Source organism: Elephantulus edwardii, unplaced genomic scaffold, assembly GCF_000299155.1.
Source record: "Elephantulus edwardii isolate Elephantulus edwardi_28Jun2011 unplaced genomic scaffold, EleEdw1.0 scaffold00455, whole genome shotgun sequence".
Taxonomy (NCBI): domain Eukaryota; kingdom Metazoa; phylum Chordata; class Mammalia; order Macroscelidea; family Macroscelididae; genus Elephantulus; species Elephantulus edwardii.
The window spans coordinates 65,144-83,191 of record NW_006400205.1 but is presented as its reverse complement, the minus strand read 5'-3'; the positions used below and the strand labels follow the sequence as shown (position 1 = coordinate 83,191).

At 39.1% G+C, this 18,048-nt stretch overlaps 1 protein-coding gene across 1 annotated transcript in view; it reads right to left on the bottom strand.

Annotated features, from left to right (window-relative positions):
• The window catches only part of LOC102847465 (glutathione S-transferase alpha-4-like), a 37,915-nt gene extending 29,426 nt beyond the window's left edge, over nucleotides 1-8,489 (bottom strand). The window contains exons 1-4 of the mRNA XM_006902811.1: nucleotides 8,403-8,489; nucleotides 5,843-5,894; nucleotides 4,401-4,533; nucleotides 457-598 (exon numbers count right to left, since the gene is read on the bottom strand). Coding sequence (XP_006902873.1) covers nucleotides 457-598; nucleotides 4,401-4,533; nucleotides 5,843-5,894; nucleotides 8,403-8,489 — 414 coding nt within the window. The remainder of the gene's footprint in view (nucleotides 1-456; nucleotides 599-4,400; nucleotides 4,534-5,842; nucleotides 5,895-8,402) is intronic.
• Nucleotides 8,490-18,048: the final 9,559 nt, after the last annotated feature.

Below are 18,048 nucleotides of genomic sequence, written 5' to 3'. Positions count from 1 at the left end.
GACTCGATGGCACATAACAACACCACCAACAACAATTGCCTGTTGCCTACTAGATTTGGAACCTTTTCAATGATTTGACTAACATTCACTCCAAAAATTACTCAGTACATTTGTAGCTTCATGAGACTATCTTTTGATTGTGGTATGGTTTGTTTCCATAAAGAAATTATGGTTTATTACCCTAAAGAAATTATCAGACACAATGAATTGCATCAAGGCAGTGATGTCTCGGACTGATGGTTTATTTTAAAATCACAGGATAGAATTGCTATATTCTTTCATTCCAACTGGTTTATTCTAATTCTATTTTGTTGGTGTTATTATAATTTCCCCTAATTTTTGTTCTGGAATTATTAAAATGTGCTTTCGAAAACAGTAAATCTCTAATATCGCTTGTATCTTTTCAAGTATTCCCTCTTAAATATTTTGTAAAAACCTCTGATCCCTGTAGCCTACCTTTTCAAAGACGGGTAGATAGCGAGTTTTTGCCTTCTTCACAATTAAAGCCAAGCTCTCCTCCTTTTCCTCGGGGGATTTGAATGCAGCCACTGCAATCATCATCATCAAGTCCAATGTGCCATCAACATACATATCAATCCTGGCAAAACACAATATGACTCTCTATTAGAAAGGATACTAAGTTCCCTAATCCAATGCAATAAAGAGTTGTCGGGCCAGAGGTCTATCTAAATATAAAGAAATCATTCCTTTTCATTGCCTATCTGTTTTATAAATCCTTTGTCTTTTATGTTCTATGTCACTTAGCCCTTAAGGGAGCTACTGTGGTGGCCTCATAGGTAAAAAGTTGAGCTGTTAACCCGAAGACAGTTTGAATTCACCAGCTGTTCCACAGGAGAAAGACAGGCACTCTTCTCTCGTGTGATTGATTCAAAGTCTTTGAAAACCCACTGGATGGTCCACTATGGGTCAGCTCTGACTCTGTAATGCAGAGGAAAAAGTGGCCCTGGGTGTCACTTAGTTTCTAAAACCAATGCTTTTGTATTTGAGAGACTCCACAAATCAAGGCAGATTGAGTGAACTTGCTCTCCTGAGTGTAGAAAGAAAAGAGACTAAGGGGAAAGAAATTACTTTGAGGACATCATCGATTTTCACCACATCGGCTTTCACCAGTGAAAATGAAGGAAGTGCAGTTGTAATTTTAGTATAGTGTCATTACATGTGCAATAAAAGCTAGTAAGGGCCTAACTTATACTTTTGAGCTGAGATAATGGTAAAGTTATCTAAAAGATGGATTTCAGGTGTTTGGTCAGAGGCACAACATGCTTGCCAGAGGAATTCTTTTCCATAGAAATTATTTTCAATTGAAACCAATAATATTGTATTCTTTCCCTTGAGTTTTCCCCTCTCAGGAATGATTAATGGTGACTAGTGACCTAGCAGGCATTCTGCATGTGTTTATTGAATAAAGGAATGCATAAAAGAATTAACGACTGTCTTAAGTTGAATTCTGCTCAACAATTGGGATACTGTGCTTTTAAAAATTCAACTGAAAAAAGTTTACCTAAAGGGCCAACTTATTAGTACTGATTTAGAGAAGACACACAATTTAGTAGCTCTTTCGTTGACTGAGCAACTGAAAAAAAGTTTTCCTTCCTAGCCAGGTCAGTCAAGTAGCTCTATTTCATTACTTCTAAAAATTTTCTTTTATTCGAGAACACTAACCATGATATCCTTTTTTAAAAAAGCAACAATTTCAGGCTTACTATATTTATTGGCTTGTTAGGAGCTCTGGTAGCATGGTGGGTAAAGTGTTGGCCTGCTGACCAAAAGATTGATGACTAGAATCCACCAGCTGCTCCGAGGGAGAAAGATGAGGCCATCTGCTCCCATAAAGATTTACAGCCTCAGAAACTTGATGGAGAGGCGTCATGAGCGGAATTCAGTCAATGGAAGTGGGTTGGTGTGTGTTCGGTTGTTGGCCTACTGGTATAAATCATGCTCTGTTATAGATACAGATTTCTTTATCTTAATATACTCCCACAATGTGCTTATCGCTGAACAAATTTTGTCTTTTAAAAGAGTAATTCATTGTCATTGTTCTATCTGAAGTGGAAATAATTTTTCTTTTATGTTAGCTGTTGCTTCGTCATTTACCTTAGTCTGTTATAATCTATGTTAACCCAGGGAAGATTATTAACGGCATTCTTTATACCATTGATATAGCCATTGGAAGAAAATGGAGATTTTGTAAGAAAAAAAAACAATGAAAAACATGGTTGGTGGGGAGGTTGTGTGGGTAAGGAAATGGGAAGGATCTGGGTGAAAAGACAGGGTAGTAATGGGCAAGGTCCAGTGGTGATTAATTTTATAAAACATAATGAATGAGAAATTTATGAAATACAACATGAATGAGAAATAGTGTAAAACACAATGTATACCAAACCCAGAAAAAATCCAACAACATCAGAAACAGACTTTTATATATTATTGATTTTTCTTTTACATTGCTAGAAAAATAATTGCATGTATATACTATGTTTGTAATTACAGGTTGCAATACCTAGGCCTGTTTTAAAGATGAATCTATAAGAATGTTGGGAGTAGTTTGTGACTTGTTATGAAGTTTGCTCATTCTTAATCTCTTCTTTTTTCCCCTCCTCTGTCTCTTAACAACTAAATGCAAGATTTTCTCCCCATATCTATAATAGTAAGTATGTATAATATATGTCTTACTATATCTGCGCTTATGGTAATGAGTTTTCAAGGCTCACTAAACAGGCTGCTTGACTTTCTTAATCCAATTACATTTTATAATTCCAATCCTATTTTCACTTAAATCAGCTTAATTCTTATTAAACGAACTATTCTTGGGAATAATAGCGCAGTCATTTCAGCAAAGCCTAATGTAGTGCACAGCACAGAGTAGATGCTTGCTGTATGTAGACTACAGAAATACAGCCACAACCTCTAGTATTTGCAATGAGACATGGTGGCTCCTTCCATCAATAAAACCAAACCAACTGTCACTGAAGCAATTCTGACTTGCGGCAACGCTCTCTACAGTTTCCAAGACAACAAATCCTCTTGGGATGTGACTTCCTCATCCTTATCCCATAGAGCAGCTGATGGGTTTGAGCTGCAGACATTGCAGTTAGCAGTCTAACCCTTAATTTACTACAAAACCAGGACTCCTGGCTAGCTCTGGTGGCCTAGTGGCAAGAAACTGCACTGCAACCCCAGAGTTGTGTGGTTTGAATCCACCAGATCCTCCTCTGGAGAAGAAAGGACAATCTCCTCCTGTACCAGTCAGATCCAATTTGATGGCACACACACAAAAGATAATAAAATAAAATAAAAATTTTAAAAGAAACCCGCAATCCAGGACTCCTTGAACACAGCCCCTTCTGAGCTGATTATCTGCTTTAACCTATAAAAGGTAGTGGAAATTATGAGGAACCTGTTCTTCACCTAGAATTTAAGAGGCCTTGTGCTCTTCCACTCTTGTTCTCTCTGTCATGAGAACAAGTTCAGAAAAAAGAGGATAAATGAGACATGCATGGCCCATTTGTTTCCATCACCTCTACTGACACTCAGTCACTGACCCAAACCAGTTACCTTGCTGACTGCTGATTAACCTTGGACATAAAAGTAAGTCCTGTTGACATAAGAGGGATCTGGCCCAGATCAGTATACTGACCCAGTCATCTCATAGACTAAATAAGCAGTAATAAAAGCTTATTGACATAAGTGACTGTATTTGAGGTTATTAATTTTACACCTCAAAGCTCATTAGTTATGGTAATAAATCACAAGTTATGCTCAATATTGTGTTGTTGGTGAAGAGTATTGGATATCTCATGGACTGCCAAAAGAACAAATACATCTGTCTTGGAAAAACTATAGCCAGAGTGCTCTATAGAAGCAAAGGCTGTGAGATTTTCGTCTTACTCTAGACGTGCTGTGAAGAGGGGCCAGTCCCTAGAGAAGGGCATTATTCTTGGGACTGTGGAGGATCAACAAGAGAAAGGAAGATCCTCAGAGTTAAATTAGATGGTGACCGTGACAATGCATTTAAGTACAACAGAGACTGTAAGAAGGACACAGGATTGAACAAGTTTTCAACATGTTGTACAGAGGATTACTAAGAGCCAGAGAAGAGTACTGAGTCAGTAATTTCTACCCTCATATAGAATAGGCATTTTCTCAGAGAAAATTTAGTAAGGAATCCTGAGAGAATATGAGGATAGTGAATGTTGCAATTGGCATCCTAGAGTTATTCAGAGCTCCCCTCAGAGCATGTCAGGTCTAGTAACAGCATCACCTCTTTTTTTTTCCTCCCTCACTCCAGGCTGCAAGGTTGTGTCTGAACTAAGTCTCAACTGGCCCAGGATTGCAGAAGCTTGGTAAGCATCTCCTTTACACGTAACTGTAGTACCTACCTGACTCTCTCCTTCAGGTCCTTCCCATACAGGTTGTACTTGGCAGCCAGATAGCTGAGGATGGCTCGAGTCTGTGTTAGCATCATTCCATCCATTTCAACCAAAGGCACTTGGCCAAAAAGCAGGCATCCCTCTGTTATTTGAGCAAAGAGAAGTTAGTGTATTTTCCTACCCTGGGTATAGCCTTATGGCAATGTATAGCCTTGGAAACCCAATGGATAGTCAGCTATGAGTCATATTTGAACTCGATGACAAGGAGTTTGAGGGGTTTTTGTTGGACCATGACTGAAGTAAGCCAGCAGGGATCCACTTTTAATCGTAGGAGAGCAATTTAGTAGTTATCCAAAGTGGTGAGTTAAAGTTATTTGAGGAAATGTTGACCACTTGCTCCTTGTGCAATTTTGAGATCTATTTAATGGTTTCGTGCATGTTTTTTGTTGTGTTGGCAAAACACAATTAAAGACTTTCTCTATTTGTTCTGTATTATACTAGAAGTGGTTCTGGATCTCAAAGTTTAAGATGTATAAGAATCATTTGAAAAGTTATTAAAAAGATCCACTCCATGAACTAACTCAGTCCCACAAGGATAAATATTGTATAAGAAGGTTATTGTAGAATGAGTATAACGATCCAGGAGGAGTGGGAGAGGTTGGAAGCAGAGGGATGTGGATGTGCAGGGAGAAAGGGGGATTAATCATTGGATTGTACAATTTGATGGGGGAGGGGGAGGGAAACTGAAAGAATTTGTTCGATTTTGTATTAGAATTTTGTAAATAAAATAGTGAAAAAAAATACCCATTCCATTTCCTGGATGTTCTGAATCAGGAGTGGAGTCTGGGAGTTGCCATTCTCAAAAGGCACACCAGTTACCACCCTAGGTGTGCATTGTTGGAGAAAGGACATGTCCACACAAACCCAGGCTCTAGCATCTGGCAGATCTGAGTTTGCCCTTTGCTACTGTGTGCCTTTAAACAAATTACTTTGCTGAGTTTCCACTTTGTTTTTTTCCTAAAATAGTAAGACCTGTGGAGCAGGGTTTTGTAAGAATGAAATTAAATAAAACATTGAATAAAATCAGTAATAAATACTAAATAAAATTAAGTATATGATTTTTTTGTTTGCTTTTTTACAGATAATGAAACTTAAATGAAGGATTCTTCCTTAGGAAGGTAAGTATTGAATTCTCACAGGTCAACCCTATCTCACTAGGATTATGGTGTAACCTACTTGGTAATCTGTGACAGCCAAAGATGTAATACACAGAGTCATCTCAGTTCTGAGCAGAGACACAGTGAACAATCAGAAATCTCACCAGTCATACCATATGGATGCCTTTTCTAATATTTGCCTAGAGTTCTGTGCTCTACATAAAATGAGCATTTCCAGAAACAGGTTTCTATCCTTCTAATAAAATGGTGTCAAACAAATAAACCTAGGCTCACCTTTTCCCAGTTTTTCATATTGTTCTCTTTTTTCAAGAAATTCTTCTTCAAACTAGGTAAAGGATAAAGAGACATTGTTATTGTTTTTATAATTTAAGGTCATAAAGAAAGAAATGCTTGTTTTACAGGATATCCTCTGGCTTCCAGAATGAAAAGTCTACATAGGAACCACCTCTGTGATACTGCCACCCAGGGGAAATTCTGACAGCACATGTCTGGATTAATTTAGATTAGAACCTCTATCTTCCCTGCCCCCCCAACTTAAAAAACTTGTCACTACTGGACCAAAAGGCATCATCATGATAGGTAGAGAAAAGACTGGAATTGTCAATGACTTCCTCTTACTTGGATCCACAGTCAGCACCATTGATACCAACAGATCAGGAGATGTACTGCTTTAACAAAGTTTTCAGTCAGGGATCTCTCCAAAGTGGAGCAATAAAATCAGTTTTAAGATTAAGGTGCACCTATTTCAGGCCGTGGTCTTTTCAATCTCTTGCTATACAGCTGAGAGTTAGGCAATAAATAAGGATGACAGAAGAATTGATGCATTTGAGCTATGAAGTTGTATAAAAGTGCTGAAAACCCTTTGAAATGCTGAAGGAATAAACACATATGTCTTGGAGATCGTAAAGCCAGAATGATCCTTGGAGGCAAAGATGACAAAGCTTCATCTCACATACTCTGAGCATGTTGCTTGGAAGGAGACGTGATGCTTGGAAAGGTGGTGGTTCAGCCAAAGAGAGTTAGACTCTTAAGATGGATTGACACAGTCACTGCTGCAGTGGGCTCAAATGTGTCAGAAATTATGAGGATGGTACAGGATAGCATTCAGATCGGTTGTTCAAAGTCACTAGGAGTCGTACTCAACTCGACAGCACCTAACAATGACTAACAGAACCTACCTCCCCCAGCTTAAATGTTTATTACTTAAAAGCTTATATTACTCCTTATTCATAATTCCCCATAACTTCAAATTGACTTTTTCATCTCCCCAAATACCTGTCTTTCCCACCCCCCAATCTTCCCAATGATCTACCCTCTTCCTTTTACTCTCTTATATTTATTCTCCATCTTTTCTCTCTGTGTGAAGGCAAATATTATTCCTCTTGGATGATCACATATTCAGTGCAAGGTATCCAAAGATCATAACTTAGATGATTCTAAAATTTTTTGTGGGAAGGAATGACTTTTTTTTTCTTTTCAAATCTTAATGGGTGCAGGGCAGGGGTCAGGTGAGAAATGTCAATTGAGAAGTCTCCACCTAAGAAAAAGAGAACTTCAAAGGGACATAAAGAGGGACTGACAAAGAAGGCATGCTAGTCCAGAAGAGATGGGATGCAAATGGAAAAGAAGTCTACACCTGTAGAAAGTCAAGGGCTGTAGTCTTCAATATGGATTAAAGATCAACATCAAAAAGACAAAGATTCTCATCACTGGGCCAATTGGCAGCATCATGAGAGATGGAGAAGAGATTGAGATTGTTAACAATTACAACTTGTTTGGTTCCACAACCAATACTCTTGGCACCAGCAGTCATGAAATCAAAAGATGAATTGCACTGGGAAAATCTGCTGTCAGGGATCTCTCCAGGGTACTGAGGAGCAATGGTGTCAGTCTAGAGACTGAGGTGCACCTGATCTCAGTCATGTTTTTTCTCAATGACTACCTATGCAACAGAAAGTTGGACAATGACTAAGGATGACAAAAGAAGAATCAATGTCTTTGAGTAGTAGGCTGGAGAGAGTATTGAACATACCCTGAACTGCCAAAAAAACAAACAGATCTGTTTTGGAGAGGAGAGAACCAAGTTTCTCTTTGGAGGCAAGAGTTTTGAAGCTCCATCTCACATACTTTGGGCATGTGGTCAGGAGGGACCAGTCCTTGGAGAAGGACATGGTTGGAAGAGTGGAGGGACAGAGCAAAAGACACCGTAACAGGGATAATGAAGGCAGGTGAGTTGCAGTCAGTGAGACTGGCTCAGAAAGGACAGGCTTCAGGGTTGTTGTACACAGAGTTGCTGTAAATTACAGGTAACTTGATGGCACATAATAATAACAACACCTGCACAAAACAGAACAATGCCAAGGTACTTGTGGGAATCTCATGAAAAGTCAGTTGAGTATAAATTCAGAGATAAGGGAGGAATTATGGGATTGGCCTGGGTCATTCAGAGGAGGATCCTAGTGGGGGACATGATTAAATCTTAAATTTGAGTTGGTGTCGCTGAGTAGAGCATAACTGAGTGGCTGAGACAGAGCTAGGGCTCCAGAAAAGGCAGTTCTAACAGAGAGAATGAGAATGAGTGTGTACACCTGATTTTCCTCTTTGCCCAGGAATCCAGAAAGAGCCTTTTCACTCTGTGAAACTTCCAGAAAGCCTCTCCCTTCAACCTCTATTTAGACAGTAACTTAGAATCCCTTTTTATAAAAGAGCAGTTGGGAAGGGAGCATGTAGATACAACTTGGAGGCTGAATTGTATCCTGGATCCAGAAGAGAAAGGTGTTTAAATCAGTCTCCCTCCAATTATATGCCTGCTTTTTCCCAACCAGAAACCAACCTCCTCTCCAGCTGCAGCCAGCAACCAGCGAATTGACTCCATTCTTCCCCGGCCACGGAAGTAGTAGAGCTTGGGTTTGGCTGCCATGACTCTTGGTTCAGGGTTTTCTGAAGGGAAAATATGGGGGGTTGGGGAGGGTAGTGTTTAAAGAACAATTTAACACACACCATATGGTATAATTCCTTTTATAATATTTTTTTTAAAAAAAGATAACTTGCACACACATAGGAGGTAAAACTATGAAGAACAGCAAAAGTCACTATGACAGGCACAGGATAGAAGTAACCTGTACTGAGAACAGGGTTTGTGATTGGCGAGGAACATGGTTTCTGGGATGTTGATGATGTTCTGCTGCTTAGAATTAGTAATTAGCCTTTAAACTATGTCTTGCATTCTTCTAAGTATGTTCCCTCTCTCAGTTTAAAAAAAGAACAAATTGCACACATCAAAGCACCAAAGGATTTTGTAGATTGAGAGGCTGTTATGGTAATTTGAGAAAGTTACCAGGAATTAATATAGCAGCTTTTATTAATTAACTTGCAAAAAAAAAAAAAAAAACCACCCCACACCCTTCAGGAAACATTGTGGAGGCAAGGTCTACTATAAGTCTCATCGAGCTAAAGGGTTAGTTAAAGTACAACATGGAATTAAAAAGAACTGAATAGAGAATGATAATATAAAAACAAATTTTTTTATCTTATCCTTCTCCCTTTTCTCTGTTAATAAATTTGTTAACGGCCTTAGTTTCTTATCTAATCTTCATTTCCTGACCTCTGATGAAATACAATCAAGATTAGGGTAAGCCACAGTTTGTTAATGTAGAAAACCAAGTTTGTGTACACTTCAGAAATTAAGTCAATTCTCCTTGCCAAAGCTTAAAAGAACAGGTGCAGTGGTCATGTGCATTCTGTGGGAAATGAAGTAACAGGAACAAAGACGCAGTGCTTTCTGGAATTCACCCAAAATGCAAACATAGAACTGATTGTCGTTGCAAGACCTTGGAGTCAAGGAGTCAAGCTTTAACTCACAGTATCTCTTCAGTTCTGGATTTTCTGCCACTGATGTTGAAAAAGAAAAAAAAAGCCTGATAACTCGGATTAAAGATGTGGCAATCTTCTGTGAATGTCACAGCTTTGGGAATATCTAAGGGGTAGTTCTACTCTGTCCTAAAAGGGCCTACATACTGCCATTAAGTCTATGGCAACTAAGGGCAACCCTCCGTTGGGTCTCTAAGGAGACTGGCCTTCTCCTTCAGAGATAAATTTAAACTGTTGACCTTTTCCTTTCCAGCCCAGCATTCATGTAACGCATTACAGCACAGCATGAGAGCTCCTTAATTTACTCTGTCTTATAGGATTATAATAAATTGGAATCAGCTTGGTAATGAAGGGTTTGTTTGAATAGGACCAACAGGCGTGCCCTCAATTACACAAGCCTGATTCACCAGGTGCACTTCTCTCACGAGTCTCAGAGCAGTGGGACTTGAAACTCAACTCTTAGAGCTCACCAAGTTCACCTGAGGTGAGCGGTGGGAATGACTTCCCTACCTACTGATGGCCTAATGGCAAGAAGCTGCGCTGCAATCCCGAAGGCATGTGGTTTGAATCCACCAGCTGCTCCACAGGAGGATGCCCAGTGTCCTCCCATGCAATTTACTGTCTCTGAAAACCCACCAGAGGGTCAGCTACAGATCGATTCTGACTCCACAGTACAAAACAACAACACAGGGTTCCAGGTACCCACGAAATCCAAAGTCTCTGTAAACTTTCATTAAAATTAATAAAAGATTAAGAAGAGAGAGCAGAGAACAGTGATAATAACATGGCAATCTTCCCTAGTGGGAATATGGGCCTTCATGAAAAAAGAAAAAAAAATACACGAAAATTCTTCTAGGGGGAAACCCCCCCCATATATCTGAGATAGGATTGAAATGGAAAAGACAAAAATAACAACAAAAAACCCGAAAAGCCCTGAATTTAAATCTTGGCTTGATCAAGTTTTAAAACTGCTTTGAGCTCCAGTTTCCTCATCTGAACAATAAGACAAATAATTCATATTCATGTGTTTAGCTATGAGGTTAGAATGAGTTATTATGTGCACGTAACAAAACATACCAAGATCTCAGAAGATGCCAAGCACACAAACACATATTCAGATTGTGACAATATGAGAAAGAGTAAGTCAAAACTGCTTCTGATAGGTGTGGAGGCATCCCCTAGACATGTGGTCTTAGGCCCACTCCATGGGCTTCAACCAAGAGCGCTTTAGAAATTCAGAAATTCTGAATTTTAGAAATTCAGAAATCTAGAAATTCTGTCTGTGCTCCAAACCTGCTGAATCAAAGTCTGCATTTTTACCAAGATCCCAGGATGGTTCATATGCATATTAAAATAAGGCTTGAGATGGTGGATTTAAAGTCACTCATCTGTGTCTGAGACTCAGCATCTAGTCTTTGATGGTGTTTCCCAATGTCTTATTGTAATGCCAACTTCTGGAAAGGTGTCATTGCAGGATGTGAGGCTTAAAAAGTGGGGTGAGTGAACAGTGGAATGCTGACATTGTTCTAGCAAAGGCTTGAGAACATGCCCCTGGGTGGTGTCAACAATGACGTGACCACTAACTAGACTACAAGTTGATGTTTGGTTGAAACCCATGGACGAAGCAGTTTGCTCTGTACACCTCTGTGGTCTTTGTGAGTTGAAGCTGGCTTCATGACAGCTACTGACAAGGACAGAGAAAGCTCAGAGGAGAAGGTTTGAAGAACTTCTCTTCCAAATGAGAGACCATGTTTATTTGCTCTTTTTCAAAAAAAGAATTGGAACATTGCTAGGATAGGAAAATACCTTTAATTCCCAAGTTTAATCAACTATGCCAGATGTGTCATTCCAGGACAAAATCTGCAGATATCCATTTCCATGACTATAAAATGAGGTGTTGGTTTAGAATCATATCATCTGCTCTGCTACTTCCAACTCTAAGAGTCTTTTCAGGCCTGCTTCTCTTGCATGTCTTCATTTTTTGCTCTATGTTCTTTTTTTTTATTTTATTTTTTTTTTATTTGTGTGTGTGTGTACTGTCAAATCAGATCTGACTGGTACAGGAGGAGATTGCCCCTCCTTCTCCAGCAGAGCATCTGGTGGATTCAAACTGTGTACCTCTGGGATTGCAGTGTAGCTTCTTGCCACTAGGCCACCAAAGCTCCCTTGCTCTATGTTCTTATCAACTACAATCACGTGCTAGGAAAGTAACATATCTTTCTGGGTAAAATTCTACTGACAATAGTCATTAAGAATTTGTTAGGTTGGGGGGTGGGGAAGTCTTTCTCTCCAACAGTTAGGCAAAAGCAGACTTTTACTGCATTTTCTGGATAAGAAAATTTGTCAAGTGCTAACTTAAGAGCTTGTCAGTTTTAACTGATGTTTTGAGCGAGAATACAAGATCTCAATTCTAAATATTTTATCAGTAACACACACTTTAACATTCCCTGTAGATCAGAATGGTCTGTCTTTATTCCATCCAGCAGACAAGAATTTGTCACCTACCAAAAGAAGCAAAAATTTCTTAAGTAACATTATGTTCCTGATAATTTAATTTGCTAGTTTAAAGATGTAGCACAGCCTCAGTATTAAATTTATAATTATTCAGAGAAAATTTTTTTCTAAAGTTGGAAGAAAGCAGTATTAGTAAGAGTCTCAGCATAACCTAAAAATATAGCTTCAGTCTAACTTTAAAGTTATATTTTAATGGGTCATTAATTACCTCTTTTCAATTTTTTCCAAACATAATTACGAGCAAAATATTTAATTGGCTGGACTTGACATGTTACCAACCAAATGGAAATTCTCTTATAAGAAACCAGCCCCTCCAGATAAAGAGCTCAAGTGTTATTTGAGTTAGCCAAAGCAAGAATATCACTAGCATTGGAGGTGAGGGGTTACTTTTATAGTAAAATTGTACAAGGAGATATATCTACACTAAATTAATATGCTAAGCGTCTTCTCCAGACACCTCTATGTTTCCATTTTGGAAACTAAATTTTCTTCTCATTATGGTTAAATGGATTGACCTACTTTCCAGAAATTCACAGACAGTTTATTTATACTTCTTAGGTTCTATTAAAAAAATGCTATTAAGTTAAAAATATACCAGAAGCAAACAAAATTCCCACAGGTCATTAAAGAAAGATTTATCTGCCCAGGTCATTAAAACTGCTTGGAAAAGAAATGTGTCACAACATTGTCAGTTGCTGTTTAGAGATAGACATAAGCTCTAAAAAATTGTGTAAATGTCAATGTTCAGCTTGCAAAGATCCCCCTACATACAAAACACAGTTCCCCAGGCATGCAGAACCTCAGAGGAAGATGCCTTATCCAGTCACCTGAATCAAATCTAAATGCACACAGAAGTTTACCTAGATGCAAAATAAAATTTAGTTTCTCCTCTAAGCACCTTGATACACTATGGCTAGTGACTAATATTCTAAAAGTACTAAATAGTACTTTTTGTAAAAAGTACCAAAAAAAAAAAAATCTGAGACATGACTGAGAAGGAAAAATTGATAGATTGGAAAGTTTAATTGTTGTTATGTGCCATTGAGTCGACTATGTGCCATCAAGTCGACTATGACTCTTAGTGACACTGTATGCTATAGCTGTAAACCCTGCTCTGTCCCGGGCAAATCTCACTGTCTCTGAAAAATCTGCCCTCATTACTCCAGTTACTGTGTCAATCCATCTCATCGGGAGCGCTTGAATTATACCAAGTACGTTATACCAACCAATTAACTCTCTCACAAAGCACCATTCTTTCATGCATACCTATTTTTCAGACTATATTTATTATCTACCATGGACGTGAGCACTTTTAATTCATGTAGTATACATAGAAGCAATTGGAAGTGTTTTACCTTAAAGTTCACTACCTCTTTTTCATTTAGCTATCTGCTCTGCAGAAAAAAATCTAGAAGGTCATTATGAATCAGAAGAGATGAGATGGTACTTAACTATTAAAACCTTAGAAAAAAATAAATATAAAATTAAGCATAAAAGTTAAGAAAACTATTAACTATAAGCTTCAGTTTAGTGACCAAACAGTATCACTACCCAACCAAGACCAAGAGTCGTTAGTCTCTCACCTTATCTCTTTCCAACTCTTCTTTTTTCAGTGGAGTTCTGCTGCTGATTAAGTGAACGTTTATAACCCTACCCTTTACTGTAGAAAACTCTGCCCGTTCATGGGATTAGCTAACGAACATGCCAGTTGGTACACACCCTCTAAGGCTCACTTTACATCCATTGTTTGAATAAGTGATAGTGCTTCAGGTTACCAGTTAAAACAAAAAGTAAGATTCCATTCTCATTCAACAAATATTCACTGAGTAGCACTCTGTGTCCTGGCCCTCCCTCAATTCCTGCAAAGATGGTGTTTGAGTTTTAGTTGGTAAAGGCAGGCCACACACATACATAAGCAAGAAAGAACACCACAGGGTGCCAAGCACTAAAAAGACTAAAAATAGGAGGATTAACAAGGGGAAATGGGAGTGAGCTGTTGTTAAGTGCCATCAAGTTGAATATGACTCATAGCAACCCTATGAACAACAGATCTGAACCTTGTCCTGCCCTGTCACTAACACTCTTGAGCTCAGTGCCACCGACACAGCCTCAGTCCATCTTGTTGAGTGTTTTCCTCTCTTTCACTAACCCTATACCTTTCCAAGCATCATGTCCCTCTCCAAGGAATAGCCTCTCCTAACATGTCCAAAGTACATGAGATGAAGTTTCACCATTCTTGCCTCCAAGGAGAACTCTGGTTGTACTTTCTCCAAGATATATCTTGTTTGTCTTTTGGAAGTCCATGGAAAATTCAGCTGTTTCCTCCAACATCACAACTCAAAGGCATTGATTCTTCTCCTCATCCTTAATCATTGTTGATAGACATTAAGACTATGTCTTGAATTAGGAACATCTTAGTCTTTAAACTAACATCATTGCTCTTCAGGATTTTTGAGAGGCCCCTGACAGCAGATTTTACCAAAGCTACACATCTCCTGATCTCCTGCCTGCTAGTACCAAGAGTATTGAATTGAATTGAATATATAAGTAACATGAAATCATTGACAATTTTAGTCTTTTATTTATCTATCATGTTGCCTATTAGCTCAATGGTGAAGACTTTTTGTTTCCTAAATGTTGAGATACAATCCATATTGAAGGCTGCAATCTTTGATCCTCTACAGCAAGTGCCTCAAGTCCTTTTTGTTCGCTTTCAGCAACAGAGGTTGTATCATCTGCATAAAACAGGTTGTTGATGAGTCTTCCTCCAATACTGATGCCATATCCTTCTTCACAAAGACTGTACCATCCTGAATGCTCAGGATCTCCTCTGATTCCAGAAACAATCAGGATCTGGCTTGGTTATTACCTAGGTAAGAGACTGCCTGGGAACACTGAGTAGGCAATGCTCTCTATTTCATCTACCTCCTGTCTGTCATACGTGTGCCTTTTGTGTTGATATCACGCTGGCCATCAGTATTTCAAATACCAGCCAGGGAACCCGTGGTGGGCAGGTTTCAGGGAAGCCTCCAGGTTAAGACAGACTGGAAAGAAATTATCTACCTCTGAAAATTAACCAATGTAAACTTTATGAATCACAAAACAACCTTATCCAATATGGTGTTGGAAGGTGTGCCTCTCAATGATAAATCCAAGCATACCAACAATTAAGAAGAGGCAATAGCTTGCTTGGTTCCACAATCAACACTCTTAACACCAGCAGTCAGGAAATCAAAAGACAAATTGCATTGGGAAAATCTACTGTCAGGGACTTCTCCAGAGTGCTGAAGAGCAATGCTGTCAGTCTAGATACAAAGTTGTGCCTAATCCAGGCCATGGTCTTAGCAATTACTTGTTATGCTTCAGAGACCTGGACAATGACTAAGGATGATAGGAGAATCAATGCCTTCAAGTTGTGGTGCTGGAGAAGAGTCTTGAACATATCATGGATTGTCAAGAAAACAAATAGATCTGTCTTGGAGAGAATGAAACCAAGTCTCTCCTTGGAGGCTAGGATTTTGAAGCTCCATCTTACATACTTTGGACACATGACCAGCAGAGACTGATCCTTGGAGAAGGGCATCATTCTTGGAATGGTGGACGGACAGCACAGGAGTGTAAGACTCCAGATGAGATGGATTGATACGGTAACTGGGGCAATGGGGTTGGTGTGTCAGAATTAGTGAGACTGGCTCCGGACGGAGAAGGGTCCAGAGCTTCTGTACACAGCGTTACAACTAGCAGGCAACTCGACGGTGTATAACAACAGCAACATATTATATTGGTTGTTATCCTTTTAGCCCTCTTGTTTAGAGTCAACAAAACCTCATGGAGGACCTTTGTATTTAAAAGTTGGTTGTTATTATATTTTGGAGTAACTTTCTTCTAAGTGGTACAACAATCTTCTGTCAATTTGCTATACTGAGGTAACCTGGGATTACTGTGATGCTGAACCTTGTGCCATTGGGGTGTCAAATGCCATTATGATTACCCATGGTAGACAGTGTTTTGTGGAGCTCCAAGTTTAAGACAGGGTTGGAAGCAAGAGTGGCATCCACATCCTAAACAACATGCTTCTGGAAACTCTATGAAACTTTGAGAAACGATATGGAAAGGCTTCAGGTCTTTTGTTCATAGGGTCACTACAAGTCATGCTTGACTCGATGGCAATCAACAACAGCAACATACCTGATGTTACCATAAATGTGGGCTGACTAAATAACAAGTAACAGCATATTCTGGTGACAGAGAGATTCCCTCAAGGGTGGATGTTTGAACTTACAGAACAAGAAGGTGCCCATCATGCAAAATGTCTACCATGAGAGAGATAATTTGGTGAAAAGCAAACACACATTCAAAAAAAGGAACACTATGGAATGCAAAAACCCAAGTTGGTTATGCTCTGCGATTCACTCTCTGCCCTGTTCTGCCTCTCACGAGGCTGACCCCTGCAGACTGCCTTATCTACATGGTCTATATGAGGACTGAGGACAGGTGTTCCTTGTGAGCCCTACCTGCTTTTCATAGTAAGTGCCTTGCAACAACTACAGACAAATATTAAAATCACGTATGCAAGTTGAGAAGTATTGCATACTCTTAGCAAGCAAAAACCGAACCAACCAGACCTATTACTCTCAAGTTGATCCTGACTTGTAGCAATGCTATAGGACAGCATAGAAGTGCGATATGATAAAGTTCCTCAAGTTGATTCTGACTTGTAGAGATGCGATAGAACAGAGCAGAACTGTGAATATAATAGAGTTCCAAGGCACTGATATGAAATATCTTCCCACCTCCCTTCTGGTTTGTATTTGCCTGGGACATTTGAGCAATATCTCCAGGTTGTGGTTTTTGCTTTCTATGTCCTTATGGTTTAGATGTGTGGTTCTAAAGCAGAATATAGCTGTTTTATTATGTGTTTTAATTTTATTATTATGGAAATTACCTAACTCACACATCGGAGGAAGGAAACATAGAATAAACCTCACTGCACTTTCCTCACAGCTTCAATAATTAATTACAAAACCTTCCTACCCTGATTTTGTTCTTGTTCCAGTTACATACCATGGAGTTGAAACTGGCTCATAGCTGACCCTCCAACAGGTTTTCATGGGCAATAAATCATGTAGGAGTTGATTGCCCAATTTTCTCTCACAGAACAGTTGGTGGATTCAAACCATGTACCTTTCAGATAATCAGCATAACTCCTTACCAATAAGCTACCAGAGGTCCCTCACACCGACCTTCATTTTACTCTTTTGAAGTGTGAAAATGTTTGTTAATTGAAATATTTGGTCCTTTTACCATTATTATATGGACTGCTATATTTAGATTAGGAGACCGCTGGGGCCTAGAGGCAAGAAGCTGTGCTGCAATCTCAAAAGCACATGGTTCAAATCCATGAGAGAAGGATGGGCAATCTCCTCCTGTGCAATTAACTGCCTCTGAAAACCTGCTGGAGGGTCAACTATGGGTCAGCTCCAACTCTACAGGTTCACAACAACAATTTAGGTTTCCTTTTTTACATTCTCCTTAGTGGAGGAAACTAGCAGCACTGGTGGTGTAGTGTCTTACACATTGGACTGCTAATCAAGAGAGGTCAGTTATTGAAATTCACTAGCCACTCTGTGGGATTAGGATGTCCAGGTTCTGCCAGTAAAGATGGACAGCCAGGGAAACAGTGAGTTCACATCAACTACAAGGAACTGGCTTGTTTTGTTTTGTTCAAGAGCTCTAGTGACCTAGTGGTAAAAAGCTGCACTGCAATCCCAAAGGCACACAGTTCAAAACCATCAGCTGCTCCATGGGAGAAAGATGGGCAATCTCCTCCTATGTGATTTACTGCCTTGAAAACTCACTGGAGAGTCAGCTCTGGGTTGGTTCTGATTTGATGTTACCCATCAGTTAATGGCGATAAGGGATAGTAAGCTGAGTTTATTTCTCTTGAACCTCACTCTTCCAGAGACTCTTTAAGACTTTTATTCCTCTCTAATTTATTTGCAGAGAAAACAGCTCAAAGTAGAGTTGTGAGTAAGTCTTTATGGTAAAAAGCCAGCTCCAGAACCAACATCTCTGAAACTTTTTTTATTTTAAAT